Source organism: Barbatula barbatula (genome assembly GCF_947034865.1).
Source record: "Barbatula barbatula genome assembly, chromosome: 12".
NCBI classification, from domain to species: Eukaryota; Metazoa; Chordata; class Actinopteri; order Cypriniformes; family Nemacheilidae; genus Barbatula; species Barbatula barbatula.
In genome coordinates, this window is record NC_136775.1 from 11,153,625 (window position 1) to 11,171,605 (window position 17,981).

General features: G+C 39.3%; 2 protein-coding genes across 3 annotated transcripts; both read right to left on the reverse strand.

Annotated features, from left to right (window-relative positions):
* Nucleotides 1-125: 125 nt before the first annotated feature.
* Nucleotides 126-4,691, reverse strand: LOC306901532 (uncharacterized protein). Of its 2 annotated transcripts, none has more exons than XM_079469338.1 (2): nt 4,651-4,691; nt 126-3,312 (listed from the first exon to the last, which is right to left on the reverse strand). In XM_079469338.1, exon 2 carries the CDS (start codon nt 3,258-3,260, stop codon nt 366-368), a length of 2,895 nt encoding a protein of 964 aa, XP_079325464.1. In that variant the 5' UTR covers nt 3,261-3,312; nt 4,651-4,691; the 3' UTR covers nt 126-365. The 2 variants fall into 2 exon arrangements, with proteins under 2 accessions (XP_079325464.1, XP_079325465.1); XM_079469339.1 differs by lacking the exon at nt 4,651-4,691 and adding an exon at nt 4,343-4,628.
* Nucleotides 4,692-5,156: 465 nt separating this feature from the next.
* LOC306901657 (uncharacterized protein) lies at nt 5,157-17,336 on the reverse strand. Its single transcript, XM_079469590.1, has 2 exons — nt 17,183-17,336; nt 5,157-10,121 (listed from the first exon to the last, which is right to left on the reverse strand). Exon 2 carries the CDS (start codon nt 10,098-10,100, stop codon nt 5,934-5,936), a length of 4,167 nt encoding a protein of 1,388 aa, XP_079325716.1. The 5' UTR covers nt 10,101-10,121; nt 17,183-17,336; the 3' UTR covers nt 5,157-5,933.
* Nucleotides 17,337-17,981: the final 645 nt, after the last annotated feature.

The following is a 17,981-nucleotide window of genomic DNA, read 5'->3' on the forward strand; positions in this document are numbered from 1 at the left end:
GGCGTCGTTTTGTTGTGATCTCATAAAATAGCTGAATGACAGTATGTGTTTCAAACTCATTGCTTTCATTGCATTTGAAAGGAACTCACAGAGAAGTTTCTGGAATATTCAAAAACAATGGAATTTTGATCAATTTTGAATATCAGTCAAGACTTTAATTTCTTTGTAGCAACATCGAGTCAATTACAAAGCGAAGTCTAGTCCAAATGTTTTAAGATCTATCTTAAAGACAGTTTGTTTATAAAGAACATCAGCAATGTTTACATCACATGACAACCACATTTTTCAAATGATGAAATATGGGACTTCTATGTACACGTTCACTAGAAAAATGAACAATATACAACTATTTATTCACAGTATATTCATATATCTCCTCTGGCATGTTCCAAATAATGTCCATGCAATGCCAGAATGTCAGTAAAACAAGCACTGCATTCTGTGCAAACTAAGTCAACGGTTGTATCCTCTGTCTTTATTCCAGATGGTGGTTGCCTTGAACCATTACATTTTTTAACTGATAAAGATTTGTCATTAGCACGTACTGACATTTCATCCATTTCAACGCCATCAGCGGGAGAATCAGGAATGGAATGGGCATCTAATGGCAGACAAGGTAATGTTGTCGTGCGACTCTGAGTTTCTGCGTTTATTCTTCGCTTTAGCTGGAAACCAAGGTGTGATGAATTTTGTGATATTCCTGCACATACGTCTGCTGTATGATCAGCATATTGGCCAGAGGAATAGTCACGTCTGTAGAGAGATAGATTTGACTGCATGTAAGAATGATCATCTTTTGCTTCTTGCTGCTTCCACAGACTCTTGTCTTGCCTTGCGTCTTTATTATCAGAGGTGTGGCTGAACTGATGTTGAAAAAGAGAGTCCAGGTTCTCAAAACTGGCACTGCATGTAGCACATTCGTAGGGACGTACAGTGGGCTGCATATCCACATTGAAATGAGTCTCCATTTGGCTGTTTGTATAGTGAACAACATTGTGTCGCTTAAGAATGACCGCACTTGCAAAACCTTTTCCACAAATATCACAAATGTAAGGCATACTCGACTGATGCCACTCCTGCTGGTGATTCCTCAGACATTGTGCAGTCGAAAAGGTGTGAGGACAGAATGGACAGGCGTGCGCATTAAGCTCTGGGTGTTTTTGCAGATGCTCATTGAACAAGCCCACAAATCGAAATCCCTGACCGCACTTGGGACATAAGAAACGCCCTCTTTTCTGTCTATGAAGCCGCTGATGAATCCAAAATTTATTCCAGGTTTTAAAAGTCCTGTTACAGTCAGTACAAGTAAAGCTTTGACCCCGTGCATGGGTAAGCATGTGGGCTCTCAACCTTCCTACGTGCCCAAACACTCGTCCACACTGCGGACAGAAGTACTTTCTTGGGTCTCTTTTGTGGTCGATGCTGTTGAACTGAGATACAAAATAGCTGGATTTGATTGGCTGACTGGGATCGAGGTTATTCTGCAGGTCACGATCAGAAGCCATGGCCTTAGGAGGGCAAGCCAGTAATGAAGAGTATATTTTAACCTTTTTTGGAAGGGAAATATCTTTCCGGGTCGTGGTGGGAGTTTTTACTGAAAGAAACAGTTTTTGACTTGCACTTCGTCTTGTTTTTGGCATCTGAGGGTTTTTGGGTTGTAACCTTTGAGATGAATTGGACCTGGAAGTCTTTGTTTTTGTGAGCCGCATGTCAACACAATGCTTGCCGTGTGTGTTCAGCTCAGACTGGAGATTGAACCTCTGACCGCAACGTTCACACCTGTAACGATGGGTATCCGTATGTCCTTGCAAATGTAATTCATACTCATCTCTTGTGCCACAGCAATTTTTGCAAAAGTGACACCTGTAGGATACAACACCAGCTAACTCCATTTCTTTAACGGTTGTATGTTGTTGTTTTTTACCCTCACAGGTGTGTACTTTTAATGGTCCTATCTGAGAAAATCCCTTATTGCATTTTGAACAAAGGTATGGCTTGATGTGCCAATGCACTTTCTCATGGACACGGGCAGTACACGCCTGGGTAAAGGATTTGCCGCACACATTGCACGAATAGGGTTTTTCTCCACTGTGAATTCGAAGGTGTATTTTAAGGACAGATTTGAAGGAAAATACTTTGTTGCATATTGGACAAGTGTGTGCTTTCCCTCTGACTTTTCGTCTTGCTTTTCCTCTCCCTCTCCTCCTTTTAAAAGAAACGATTTGACTACTGCAGTCTTTTTCCTCTTTGTCACACAAGGTCACACTCGTTTGGGTAGGGTTCTCTGTAGCGGCTCTGCTTTGTTGTCTGTGTTTCCGTCTCCTTTTATTTTTATGGACTCTAGCGTGAGACCGAAGGTTGGAGAGTTGAGCAAAAGCTTTGCCACAATCCTGGCACACGAAGGGCTTTTCACCCGTGTGGACACGCCGGTGAATGATATATGCTGAGGAATGAGCAAACTGACGACCACAGTCCTCACACTTGATAACCTGTTTTTGTTTACGCGGCCGTCCTCGAGAATGGTTAGTATATGCAGATTTGTGTTGGGTGATTTCCATAGTGCTATCATCTGCACTTCCTTCACTAAAAGATTTCTGGTTGTCCTGCTCTGAAGTAGTCCCTTGTGAGGTAGAGGATACATTCTTCGAGGTTGTTTCTTCCATGGAATGGTCTGCATGGGTAATTAAGGGTGTAACATGTGAGGCCTCTGGATTTTCAATGTCAGAAACTTTATCATTTGCAGTATCTTCATGGATGTTTTGGTCAGAATCGTCTTTGCATTGGCTATCAGCAGATGCATTAGGGCAGGATATATCACTAGCAAAGTCATCTTTCTTTTCTAAAGTGGTCTTCTGATCTTCCATAGATGTATGGAGTGTTGAAGGCCGGTCTTGGTTGTTTTCAGACTCTTTATCTGGTTTTCTAAATGGTGCCTCATTATCTGTGGTGCCGCAGTCACTTTTTGGTCCACCAGGATATTTTTTTATATCTATGTTACCTTCTTTGGCAGTGTTTAATTGTTCTGGAGATTTTTTTCCATCTGTTTCACAGGAGACGTTTTCTCTCACTTCTTTGGAGGGTAAGCATTCAGGTAGAGAATCACTGGCTGCAAGGGAATATTTCTCTACTTCCCTGTCCTGGGAACTTAAAGGCACACCTTTGGAAATTAAATTCCCCATTTCTCTTTTCATGAAAACATGGTCATTGCATTCTGCGTCTTCTGAGTTAGTTTCTTGTCTCTTAGCATCTCCTTCAAGCATGATGTAAGAATCGTCTGCAGGTGTCTGAAAATTTTCCCCACTCAAGCTGAAACTAAACAAAAATATTAAACAGTATAAGCAACCCAGAAAAATGTAGAGTGAATAGAAGTGTTCAAACCGTCAAGATGGGTTACATCAGCACCCACAGTACCTTTAAGAAAATAATTACACCAAGGATTTAAACCAATAACTGCATGTACTAGCTTGTCAATAAAAAACTAACCTTTGTAATGTTTTTTTAAAAACAGAGCATTAACTGTTTAATAAAACAACACGTCCACAAAACACAATTATATGGTTTTTTCTGCATTCTGAGAGATTTGAGAGATTAAGCTTCAAAGTTTTTGCATTCCATATGAATTTTAAATTTCAAGGTGATATGGATTCCTCAGATTTAAACTGCATGAGATTTTAGTTAAAATCCTTTATATTTCACCCTTCAACATGTGGATTTGTCTGTAGGATTGAAACAAATAAAAAGTAGCCAGAACAGACCTCATCCCACATTTACTGCCATATTAGGAAAAATAAATACTATGGGAGTCAAAGTGGGATGAGATCTGCTTGGATACTGATGTTCTTACGAATATATTCCGCAGAATAAAAAAAGGTATACAGGTTTGGAACAATCTGAGGGTGAGTAAATTACGACAGAATTAAAATGTTCTCTTTACCTACAGGTGAAAACAATCTTTCTTTATTGTCACAATGAAATTTAGCATATGTTTCAAGGACTTTAGTAATGCTCATTGAGTTATCGTTAATCGGTATGTGCACCTTCTTTAGGTGACCATGAAAATTGCGGTGAAAATTCATTTTCTAGCGAACTGCATACATTAAAACGGTTCTTGAAGATATGATGCATTACAAGCGAGTTCCCATTCGAGAATGTTCATTTACTGCAGCAAAGACACCATTATTACGAGGACCGACATAAGAGTAATTGAAACGTGAATACGACACTGGGTGCGTTGTTTGTTTAGCCAGCAAAGACTACATTGTGCTATACAGTCTATTTTGTATATTGCCTTTTCATCACATTGCGCTGCATAACAGGAATGAACGCATGCATGCTCCGTTACCGTCACACTCCGGATCTCCCTTTAAAACCGATACTGCATCTTTTCTTTTCGCGTTTGATTTAAGAAAAAACTAACTGGCTTTGCTCACTCGTTGAATTAAATTATAACATAAATGTGGCTGGGTTAACTCAACGCCTTTACCCAACGCATTACTTGAAAAGCATCACGTCAAAAACCCAATAGTAATATCGGTCTTTAAAACATCCACGTAGAATATTAATCTTTGTTAGCTATGTGATAATAAGGGGTTCCCCCTCTTGTTTTAAGTACATTGTGAACATGCAATGCAATAGCGCGCACACACCAACCTTTATGCTCTTTCTTTCCAGGACCAATAACGTTCCGAAACGCAAATACACGAACGAGCTTCCGTTTCCGTTTTAATAAAAGCCGCTTGTCGACGCTAGCAGTTGTGGTACAAAACAGCACTTTGCACAAAATAAACGAATAAAAATATATATTTTTTTATGATGCGAATGAGTTTATATAATTTCGGTTTTACTGCATTTAAAGGATTTCTTTAATTGTACAAATATCACTGACAAAAGTATTTTGTTTTATTCATGTTTAAATGGAAATATAAATTCTAAAACTACGCTGTAATGATGTCAAATGTATAAGTGAACTACACTCTTAAATACAAACAAAATGTTTGTCCCAGAAATAACACATGTTGTATAGTCCTTAACTAAACACAAAATGTGTTGTTTTAACACAACCGTGTGTGTGATCTTGACAGAATTTTCAAATAACATAAACAAAAAATCAAAAACACAATAACTAAAAAAACAACAGCAACAGCACACTTATTATTGATCTTGGTTAATGCAGAATTTATTGTTTTACTTTGAAATTTACATTCAATAACAACTTAAAGACTTGACCAAACTTGAAACTACCACCATTAGATTGAACACAAATGTAATAAACTTGTTTACTCATCTCACTTGAAGCCCAAAGTAAATGCACACATTTATACTTGCCTACTCACACTCTTAAAATATCCATTTACAATCTTAGAAAGATCATGTTTAAAAGGTGTTGAATCATGACAACTAACATATTGAAAATGTTGTCATTGTTTATTGATGCAACATACAACATGTTTGAATACATCAAAACGTATTATTTACAGATCACTGACAATACACAACGACTCTCTAAAAAAAGGTTATCTACAGTGCTATTTTGCAGTTTTTACATCGTATTGATCTCTGTTTGGAGTCCTTCAAATAATAAAACAACCTAAAATACAACAAAAAGAATCATGTAATGTAGTAACAACAACTCATTAAACTATTACACAACTGAACAGATATGAAACATTTAGTTATTCAAACTATTTCAAATTGATTCATCATTCTTTTCACTAATCTTCTGATTTTTTTTAACCGTGCCCACAGGAGTTGTCCCTGTATATTGAAATAATGTACAAATTGAATTTAAGTAATTGCATCCCAAATAGTTTACAGTAATTAAGTGAAGCCAGTAAACCCACTTTCATCACCTAATGAATAAACACTTCATCTCTACTAGCTGTATTGTATCTACAGTCAAGACTGAATTGGACAAACTTTTTTCTGTCATTAAATCAAGATAGCGGTGTTGACAAATTTGGCACTTGCACTGATTGGGTTGGCTTTGCAGAGTGGTTCCCTAGCTCAAGACCTCCAAAGACACAATGCGCCGTCCTTTTGTGGTTTTGAAGGGCACTTATATCTGGATAGCTGCTTCCACAAATCTGACACTGAAAGTGATCGGGTGTGCGATTTTGCTCAGTTCCCTTTGCCGACTGAAACACACCACCTAAAATACGATGCACTCTCCTTCTATGATTTTTCAAGGATTTGATGTCAGGATAAGAACGCATACAGATCTGACACTGAAACTGACCAGAACGGAACGGGTCTACAACGGTCAGATTGATTGGTTTTGGCTGTTTGGGACGATGAACTTTTCTAACGTGGTCCTTCAACGACTGAAGCTTTGGATAATAGCGCAGACAGATGTGACATTGAAAATCAGTGGGTGTGTTTTTTTGTGCACTTTGTGCACCTTCTTTGCACACTTGTTCTTGTTTTACATTTGCTGCCACAATTCCAGAGTTTACTTCGTGAATGTTTCTTTTATGCTCCTCAAGTGCCTGATAGCTCGGACAGTTCTGGCCGCACTCCTGACATGACAAAATGGGTTGCCTGCTGTGTGAGACCAGGTGTCTCTTCAGCCCCTCAAGACAACTGAACCAACGCACACAAACTGGGCAACGAAGAGGTTTGAAAGCAGGTTTGCTGGTGTTACTTTGAATCTGCACCGAGGGTTTCTTCGGACCTGCAGCATCACCCCTGCAACTCAACCGTAGGTGTCTTAACAAGGAACGGCGACCTGAGAAAGTCTTTTTGCATCTATAGCACGTCACAGTTTCTGGACATGGACTGTGGTTGAAATTCTGTGGCGGCATGAGTGCAGATGGCTGTGATTTTAGGTTAATCTCTGATGTCAGAAACCCTGGAGGTTGTTGCGGCCCTGATGGAATATGTGATTGTAGCACTTGGGAAAATGGTCGAGGTTGAGTTGGAACATGTAATAGTGTCATCTGGGGAATCGGTTGTGGGTGCATCTGTGGCCCTCTCTGCTCAACCACTTGGTTTTGAGATTGCCTGTGCACTTGTTGATGCGCTTCAAAATCCATCCAGGACTGCAAGTTCTCACCACAGTGTGGACAAATGTAAGACTCCTGTGCATGAAGTTGCAGATGTTCAAAAAGAAGTCTAGGACACGTGAAAGAGGCTCCACATTCGCAAGTGACTCTTCTTGGGAGCACTGGTGGCAGCGACATAATTCCCCAGTTGCTGCTGCTACTTCGACTGCTCTCCGGTCTCACTGATGGGGTTTCTGAAGATGGTGACAACACAAATAAGTTTTCCTGAGCCGTTTGAGTTTTGTTCTCCACGATGTTGCCAACGATTGGAGGATTGGGGATTGTTCCTCTGCATCGTTTCCTGTGCATATTCATGTTGTCTTTGCGGCTGAAGAACTTGCCACACTGAGGACATGGAAACGTTTTAATCGGTCCGGGGACACCGGATGATGTTTTTTCTAAATGTTTTTGCCGTTTTAACTTCCTCGCCCCGCAAATGCTCAAGTGCTGCATCAGAGTGAACCGCCGGGAGTAGGATCTCTGGCATCCAGTGCAAACAAACCGCTTTATTCCTTCATCACTCACACGCACATTAAAGCTATTGCTAGGTAATAGTGAGTCCATTTCCGAGTCATCAGGAGATTCCACAAAGACAACATCCTCATCTTCATTTGGGTCTTTTTTGGCGACGTCTGCAAAATTGTCCTCATTATCCATGTCCTCTTGATCTCCATCTATTAATACATCAATTTCAGCATCGTCCAATGGCATAGTCCACTGCTTTTCTTCAAATTGATCGTGGTCCTCTGCATCGGTTTCCACCACATTGGCTGGTAATTCAACATTTTGTTCAGTTTTTGTTGACTCAGTTGGTTCGGAGTGGGACACAAAGGATGGTGAAGGTAACTGATTGACTGGCTTGTGAGATGAAGACGTTATCTTCAACACGGTCTGATTTTTCCCCTCTATAGAAAATTCTGTGTTCTGCTCCTCAGTTTTTATATTCTCTGTGCCAACTCCAACATTGACATGTTTTGACATTTCATTTACTTTTGAGTCTTGCACCTCTCTAGTGGAATACATTTTGGAGTGGAGTTTGTTGGCGTTTGGAGGGAAATTGCTGGAGCTTGGAGGGGGTTTGCTGGAGCTTGAAGGGGGTTCACTGGAGTTTGAAGGGGGTTTGCCAATGTCCTGGTTGCCTACAGTTGCAGAGCTTGTAAAAATAGGAGCACATTTACCTTTCAAGGTATGTCTCTTGAGGTTGCGCTTCCAAATGTAGCTAAACTTGCATATAGAACACTGAAACTTCCTTTGTTTTTGTGCTGTTTTAGGGCTAGACAATGTTGGAGACTTATTTTCAACAACAGGAGGACGTTGACTGTTTCCAGCAAATGTGTTGAAGCACCTGTGATTCTCAGCAGCACAGATCACAAATTGTTGGCAACGAAAACAAAATTTAACTCTTTCTTTCTTATGCTGTGCATGATGCATTATCAAGTTGTCTGCATTCTGGAAGACCCTACGACAGATTCCACACTTGTGTCTGCCTTCAATTTTATCCTTCCCAAAAAGCTTTTGTCGAGTCTCAAGCATCACCACAGGATAGAAAGTTTGTATAACCGATATAATCTTCTTCCTCTTTTTCTTCTTCTTCTTACCAGTTTTCACGTTTATAACAGTGCTTGGGAAAGAAAGCACATTTTCAGGCCATTTTTTATTGGACACTTTTTGCTGTGGCTCAGACTTTGGCATTATTATGGCTGGCGCAAACTGCATTGGTGCCCTTGGCGCAACTTTTCTGGGGGGCTGGTTCCTCTTGGTTGGTATTTGATTTATATGGCCTGGCTGTCTATGACTCATATAGGCAGATGCCAGAATCTTTAGGATTGATTTTTTATTGCAAGCCATTGATTCTTTGTGTGAACTTGCAGATTCTTCACTGGCATGTTCAGGATGGTTTGATGCGCTGGAGGGTTCTAATGTATTGTTGTTATTCTCAAGGATGTGCTCCTGCTCTTCAGTCAAAGGGTGGAGTAGGAGAGACTCATATGCCTTTGAGACATCTTCATCTTGCTCATTTACAATATTTGTTTCATCAGGAATTGATATGTCTGTAGTGGATCCCATGTCCTTGATATCAGCTTCAGAAGCAGAAGATGAGCTTATAACATTTTCTTCCATTGGAACTGATGTGTTTTTTGTGGATGCCATCTCTATGTCAGCTTCGGAAGCAGAAGATGAGCTTATAACATTTTCTTCCATTGGAACTGATTTGTCTGTAATGGATGCCATCTTTATGTCAGCTTCAGAAGCAGAAGATAAGCTTTCTACATTTTCTTTCGTTGGAATTGAAATCTCCGTAGTGGATGCCATCTCGATGTCAGCTTCAGCTTCATAAGAGGAGATTATTACATTTTCTTTCGTTGGAATTGAAATCTCTGTAGTGGATGCCATCTCGATGTCAGCTTCAGCTTCATAAGAGGAGATTTTTACATTTTCTTTCGTTGGAATTGAAATCTCTGTAGTGGATGCCATCTCGATGTCAGCTTCAGCTTCATAAGATGAGCTTTTTACATTTTCTTCCATCGTAGATGTGTCTGTAGTAGATGCCATATCCTTGATGTCAGCTTCAGAAGCAGAAGATCCGCTTTTTACAAGCGGTTCTTCAATAGAATGGCATGGTGAACCATTAGGATAAGTGTGGTCTGAGACCGGGTGGCTGGAGTCTGTTTTGTTGTCTAGCTCCATATCCAAGTGTTGAGGATTAATATCCAAATTCAAGCTGACCTGTTCATCAGGCTTGTGTAACATTTTGTGTTCTTCAAGAGCAGATAAAGCATCAAACTCCTCACCGCAGTCACATACATGCATCTCTTGAGCAGCTGGGGTGTGCAGCGCCACGCAATTGTGTTTTTCGAGGAGATCCGCACTTGAAAATAAGGTTCCACAAGTGACACAAGTTGGTAGTGTTGACTCTGGCTGGCAAGAGATTTCAGTAGCATGAGAGGCCTGGTGTACCAACAGTGATGCCAAACTCTGAAAAGTAGCCGAGCATGCAACACAGCTGTATGTTTTGGAGGTAGGAGTCCCAGGAGATCTAGTTTCTTGAAGTCCAAGCATTTCTCTATTGTTGGGTACTTCCTATAAGAAAAAAGGAAATTAACCTTATTAGTGGCACAGAACACAACAAGCCATACTAAAATCAGGGATAACTAATAAAACATCCATATAGTATTTACTGGGCCATTTTTCCTGCATAGAACAATTGGAGGCGACCGTCTCAGTCTCTTGCCAAAATTATGTTGAGTGGCTTTACCACAAACTCTGCTTGTATTCCGTCAACAGACTGTCATTTGTCACTGCTGTTGCGGCATTACGCCGCAGAGGCACTGTTTCGTTATTAGCCAAGTGAGGCAGTGAAGAGTTACAGTACAAGAGCTAATAGTAGCTGTATTCAACTTGTTTCACAGCTTTTCAAGTTCAATTTCTTAAGATTCCTTAAATGTAAGGGGCCTACATAATTGTATGATGATAAGCTGTGCAGTTGGCTCCTTGAATCAGCGTTATACTGTACAAATAGCGAGTTCACTAGTATGAATGCACATTGCGATCACAACAACTCTCCAACAGATGACTCCTTTGAACCGGTTAGTTAAAACTTTTCAGTCACTGGCGAATATAAAAAATAAGTGAGGGCATTCAAAGCTCAGTTGACCACAAGAGAACACAGGATGTGAATGTGCTTTGCTAATTTACTAAGACTGAAAGCCAAAGGGCACTCGCACAGAAACGCCAATGCTACATAGAAGAAGTACCACACGTATAAACAGGAAATGCTGTCTTCCTATCTGCATTTGGCATTTTACTATCAGTGTTTTTCAAGCCTCCTCGGGTATTTTCATGATAATAAAGTATATTTATGATGATGATGTCTGACGGGTGTTGCTTTTTTAAATGCATGTTTTAAGCGACTCAAACACAGAGTGCTGTCAGATGGAGCGGTATTTCCCACATATCACAGAGCCGTACTTTACCAAAAATCTGCTCATAAAACATATCATATAATTACAATATCATCAAAAAGTTGATTGATTTCACTAATTCCATTCAAAAAGTGAAACTTGTATATTATATTCATTCATTACAAACAGACTGATATTTCTTTTAATTTTCATGATTATTACTGACAACTAAGGAAAATCCCAAAAGCAGTATCTCAGAGAATTTTAATATTGTGAAAAGGTTAAATATTGAAGACACATGGTGCCACACTCTAATCAGCTAATTAACTCTTAACATCTCCAAAGCCTTTAAATGGTCTCTCAGTCTAGTTCTGACAGTTGTCCAAAAAATGACCATTGACACCTTCATTGCAAAAGAGCTCTGTGTCCAAGCACAGACGTATGCAAGACATGGGTTTCAGCTGTCGCATTCCTTGTGTCAAGGAGCTCTTCAACAACAGACAGCGTCAGAAACATCTCGCCTGGGCTAAATAGAAAAAGGACTGGACTGCTGTTCTCTGATGAAAGTAGATTTTGCATTTCCTTTGGAAATCAGGGTCCCAGAGTCTGGAGGAAGAGAGGAGAGGCTCACAATCTACGTTGCTTGAGGTCCAGTGTAAAGTTTCCACAGTCAGTGAAGGTTTGGGGTGGCATGTCATCTGCTGGTGATGGTCCACTGTGTTTTCTGAGGTCCAAGGTCAACGCAGCCATATACCATGAAGTTTTAGAGCACTACATGCTTCCTGCTGCTGACCAACTTTATTTCATCTTCCAACAGGACTTGGCACCTGCACACAGTGCCAAAGCAACCAGTACCTGGTTTAAGGACCATGGTATCCCTGTTCTTAATTGTCCAGCAAACTCGCCTGAACTTAACCGCAGAGAAAAACTATGATGCGATATGCCAGACCCAACAATGCAGAAGAGCTGAAGGCCACTATTAGAGCAACCTGGGCTCTCATAATACCTGAGCAGTGCCACAGACTGATCGACTCCATGCCACGCCGCATTGCTGCAGAAATTCAGGCAAAAGGAGTCCCAACTAAGTATTGAGTGCTGTACATGCTCATACTTTTAATGTTCATACTTTTCAGTAGGCCAAGATTTCTAAAAATCCTTTGTTTGTATTGATCTTAAGTAATATTCAAATTTTGTGAGATACTGAATTTGGGATTTTCCTTAGTTGTCAGTTATAATCAAAATTAAAAGAAATAAAAATTGAAATATATCAGTCTGTGTGTAATGAATGAATATAATATACAAGTTTCACTTTTTGAATGGAATTAGTGAAATAAATCAACTTTTTACTGGTATTCTAATTATATGACCAGCACCAGTTATCTTAGCCTTCAAGATTTCACAATCGTTATAGCCACATCGATTCAATCACGATTTGAATGGGAATCACGATTTATTGTGCAGCCCTAGCTGAAATGTTAGTTGAAAAGGATAGAAACCTTTTTATTAAAAAACATTTCTGTACAATTGAACAAAAGTAATGTTTTATATAACTTAATTATATATATTTTTTTAACATTTAAGTTTAACATTTTTAAGTTTTAATATGTAAAGTGTTTGGAGCAAACTACTGTAATATGCAAGGTTTGCAGAAAACCGGTGGTTACAAAGAGTGGAAACCCATCCAATTTGTTCCACCATCTAAAACACAAACCAGAGTACGAAGAAAGTTTGATGTGGACCTAGGGGTAATTAAATTCCCAACCAGACGAAAATTGCCAGCGCATTTGCTAATTGCGTCGTCTCTTATGATAAGCAAAGTAAACAATGCAACGAATTGACGTTTGTAATACAATCCATGTATGGGAGTCCAACAATCCATGGAAGGAAGGAGACGGGAACCGACCAACATAAAATGACTTTTAATTAATAAAAGCAAAGTAAATAGACGTGCGACTGCCGTCGGCACACACAAACCATAACAAAAACCAGGCCTGTTCCTCTCTCACTGACGGTGGCTCATCCTCTTATGCTCCTGATCTTCTCAGTAATACGAGACTGGTGCGCGTACAGCTGACGCTCGTCATCACTCACGCACCGGCCTCGCATCCCGGCTCTCGTCCCGCCTACCTCACTACAACGTTACATTTATTTTATTGATTTGATTTTTAATTTATCATTCTTATGTTTTGACATTCTATCTGAAGACATAGTTACTTTTTGATAACAATTTGTTTTACAATTTGTTCCATGGGACTAGAGTGTTACAAATATAATTACCTAATTGGTGGTAGCATGTTCTACATACATATAAAATTTACATTCAAAGAGTGTCTCGTTCTCACTGAACTTATTTACTTTATAAGGTTACTTTAACATGTTTGTAACTTTATCAAGGATAAAAGCGCGAGCACTCTAGTTGTTGTTAACTGTCATAAACTTCAAAAAAGTACAAGCAGAGGGCGCTTGCTCTGACCTTACTCGTGTTGGCTGATGCGGGTTAACAAAGTTTCTCCTTCACCATTGCAGACGCCAGACGACTCAAGCAAGTGTAAAGTTCCGTCATCACATCGGAACGTCCGCAGGCGCCCTACCAAAAACGCAAGGCGCAGCAGGTGACTAAAATGTGAGATACCCGGGTGCGCAAAACACTCCCAACCAACCGAAAACCGTTCAAAAGAGGCACGTCTTACAGCAAAAAACATGTGCAGTCTGATCGACCCCTCAGCCAACACAAGTTTCTCCATCATCAAAGGCACATGATGTCATTCGCACCGATTGCGAGTTCACGTCTATGCACATCTTTAAATTGACTTTGTATGTAATTTACTCACGCAAGTGCTTATATCCTGTTTGGTGTGAACCCAGTGTAACAGCAAAAAAATGCATTCTGTTTGATCGATCCCAATGCAGTAAATCATGCATACATTTTAAAAATGTATTTTTTAAATATTATATATATTATAAGTGTTTTTAAAAGACAAGATACATTTCAAAACACTATTTTGGTAAGAAATTAAACTACATTAAAAGGCAATGAAAACTATGTAATATTAATCCAATAATGACAAATTTACTATATGCTTTCTTTTGCAGTTTTGAACGTTTAGAGTCATCGCAATAAATGAAAAATAACCAAGTAAGTTTGTTTTGCTATGTCTTTCCCTGCAAGCATGTGAGAAATCAATCCGTTCAGATTTCATTCTGGCGCTTATGTTCATTCTGTCGTTTTCGAAAGCGACAGTGGTGTATGTGACGCCATGGCTTAAGTTCGTGGACAACATGCAAGAGTCACAACCTCGGAAGAGACAGGAGTGGATTTATATAATGTTTTGTGGAAAATCATAAGTTAAACCCTGTTTGTTTGCACAAATCTCTTCATGACGGAGTGCTTTATCAACCTGGGAAAGTACAAGGAGGATTAGCTTCAAAGTTGTTCCTCAAGAGGGATCGATACCAACTGAACGAGACTTAGCTGCCGATGCAAGTAATATTTATCAACAGTCTGAATTGATGTAAATGTACCGTATATATAAGAGGATAACGTTAGCATATGATAGAGCAGGGAGCAAAGTCAGGTCACACCTAAAAAAAACATTCAAAGCCAGTATTAAACTTACTCTATATTTATGTTATTTGGCAAATGGGCACTTGGAGTTTAGCTGTATGTTAATACATTATGTGCGTTAACATGTTTAGCCGCGGCAAGCTGTTTGTATTGCTAATGAAGAGGGGCGAACACTGTGGTTAGTTTAGTTTTAAACGCCTCGTTTAGTTTTAAACGAATGGTCCTTAGGCTGAAAAATCTGTCACAGCATACTACTTATGCTCTCACGTTGTGTGTAACGTTATACACTCACCTAAAGGATTATTAGGAATACCTGTTCAATTTCTAATTAATGCAGTTATCTAATCAACAAATCACATGGCAGTTGCTCCAATGCATTTAGGGGTGTGGTCCTGGTCAAGACAATCTCCTGAACTCCAAACTGAATGTCAGAATGGGAAATATTTCACAATCTGCTCTGTTACCAGGGATTTTCACGCACAACCACTTTTAGGGTTTACAAAGAATGGTGTCAAAAGGGAAAAACATCCAGTATGCGGCAGTCCTGTGGGCGAAAATGCCTTGTTGATGCTAGAGGTCAGAGGAGAATGGGCCGACTGATTCAAGCTGATAGAAGAGCAACTTTGACTGAAATATCCACTCGTTACAACAGAAGTATGCAGCAAAGCATTTGTGAAGCCACAACACGCACAACCTTGAGGCGGATGGGCTACAACAGCAGAAGACCCCACCGGGTACCACTCATCTCCACTACAAATAGCATAAATTTGCACAAGCTCAAAATTGGACAGTTGAAGACTGGAAAAATGTTGCCTGGTCTGATGAGTCTCGATTTTTGTTGAGACATTCAGATGGTAGAGTCAGAATTTGGCGTAAACAGAATAAGAACATGGATCCATCATGCCTTGTTACCACTGTGCAGGCTGGTGGTGGTGGTGTAATGGTGTGGGGGTTTCTGACCATGTCCATCCCTTTAAGACCACCATGTACCCATCCTCTGATGGCTACTTCCGGCAGGATAATGCACCATGTCACAACCCTCGAATCATTTCAAATTGGTTTCTTAAACATGACAATGAGTTCACTGTACTAAAATGGCCCCCACAGTCACCAGATCTCAACCCAATAGAGCATCTTTGGGATGTGGTGGAATGGGAGCTTCGTGCACTGAATGTGCATCCCACAAATCTCCATCTACTGCAAGATGCTATCCTATCAATATGGGCCAACATTTCTAAAGAATGCTTTCAGCACCTTGTTGAATCAATGGCACGTAGAATTAAGGCAGTTCTGAACGCGGAAGGGGGTCAAACACAGTATTAGTATGGTGTTCCTAATAATCCTTTTGGTGAGTGTACGTGCGATGCCTCTATTTTTGAAATGTTAGTATCGTAGTAACGTAGTCACGACTTTTTTTTGCTAGGGCTGCTCGATTATGACAAAAAACATAATTGCGATTATTTTGGCCAATATTGAGATCGCAAATATTTAAACGCGATTACTCATTAACCTTTAAAACAACATAGAAAATGAGAAAACTTGTATAAATGTATAAAAATAGCACTGATGAACCACTGTAAAGAAAAGGGTGCGCTGTGGATTTATACTTCAAGAAAAGAGAGGATCCTAGCAAAATGGAATGCGGTACAATAATAGTTTGCCTCGATTCATTAGTTTTTGTAACTGATGAAGGCTAAAACTGACGATTACGATTAATTTTCGATTAATCGCACAGCCCTACTTTTTGCAGTGTTTATTTCCTTGGTAAATGATATTCCTTTATAAAGAATGCTTTATCAATCATATATGTCCCACATTTGAATTAGTTCCTACGTAAAAAATGATCTAGTGTACTTTATTATTTACTACAGTAAACTACTAAACCTCATAGACACTAGGGTTTTTGAGTCTTCCCATTGTTAATATTTTAAGTCTTTGCTACAATTTATCCAATTCCTACAGTTAATATAACAACATATTCTAGTGCAAAGTATAATGGCGTTTACATAAGTAAATACAAAATGTTTCATCTAAATCCGTGTTTTTTTATAGATTAGAATTATAAATATGGCACTGCATCGTGATACTACTTGGTATCGAGATACTTCAGCTGGTATAGTATCGTAAGACATGTTTATGGTACCGTGACAAGCCTAGTTTCAAGTGTTCAAGTAACCACATATGATGATTGTGAAGAACAGACATGCCTTGGTTTTGGTAACGTTAGGCCGGAGCACTTCCCGCGGTACGGTTTTCTTAAACACGTCATTAAACAATGCTTCTTCACAACAACTAAAATCCGTACAAGAACGTTACGCAAACCCGTCATCTTGAGTCGAGAAAACTTGAAGCATTAGCATCACAGCGTTATAAGGTCACAACATCAAGCCGACGTCAACCATTGCAGTGAACGCTAACAATTTAGCGTGCTTTTCGGACAAGACGTGTATAAACGTGAATTAACCTGCAACATATGAACGTGAGGGGAAAAGGATCGTTGAAATGCTTTGTAAACACATCTGCAGGGACATAAGGAGAATGCAGCACATGTCACTCGCGTCCTGCAGAGTTGAATACAATTGCATTACCTTTACATATAAACATACTGCACCTGACGACTGTTTGTACTAACGATTCTAAATCATTTTGATAAAACATCTTTGCCAAGCACTCACCTTGAATTAGCGCATTTCGCAAACCGTAATGCATTTGCTGCAGAGAGGATTTATCAAGATATGGAAAAACACCATCTTTATGCTACGTTCCGAATAGTTGTCATTTTCACAATGCACGATAGAGGGCAGTTTGTCTCATCGCTCGCTCATTCCCTCCCATTCTCAACAGAAATAAAGGTATAATTCAACTAACGCCACCAACTGGTGTGAGGGACCAATTGTTTTCCCTCCAGAAATACACATATTCTTCGAACTATGAGAAGTTTTGCCCAGTTGCTCATTTTTAAAAGCACTAATATTGAAACAACATTTAGGATGTAGTGGTATCTTAGATGTCTTTTTCTGTTAGTAAAGAATGGACTTGGAGAGTAATCCTGTAACATAATTTTTATTTTAATAAGAATAATTAGGTTTTATGATTTGCCTGAATTATGAGCCTTAGTCACAAGAAACCTTAATTATACGTGTGAAGACATTTAGTATATATGTGTACTTTTATTAAAAAGTATATAAAATAATACTATGTGAAGTTAGTATTAGTGAGGACATCCGACAGAAAAATGTTTTCAAGTTGATGATTGAAATTATGCTGTGATTTTTGCAAACTTAAAACCACCTTTCCACCTTGCATGTTTTAAAGGTTGCGGTCACCATTATTTGTGCTGTAATACATTTCTGTATAAGCTGATTGGATGTTGTGGACTTATTACTATACCTAGAAACATAGTTTTACTGAAAATTGGGGAAATATCATGCAGAAAAAAATCTGTGTATATATATAGTTCTCTTTCATATGCAT

Coding starts and splice junctions, on each gene's coding strand:
- LOC306901532 (XM_079469338.1), bottom strand. CDS start 3,260: ATGCTTGAAGGAGATGCTAAGAGACAAGAAACTAACTCAGAAGACGCA.
- LOC306901657 (XM_079469590.1), bottom strand. CDS start 10,100: ATGCTTGGACTTCAAGAAACTAGATCTCCTGGGACTCCTACCTCCAAA.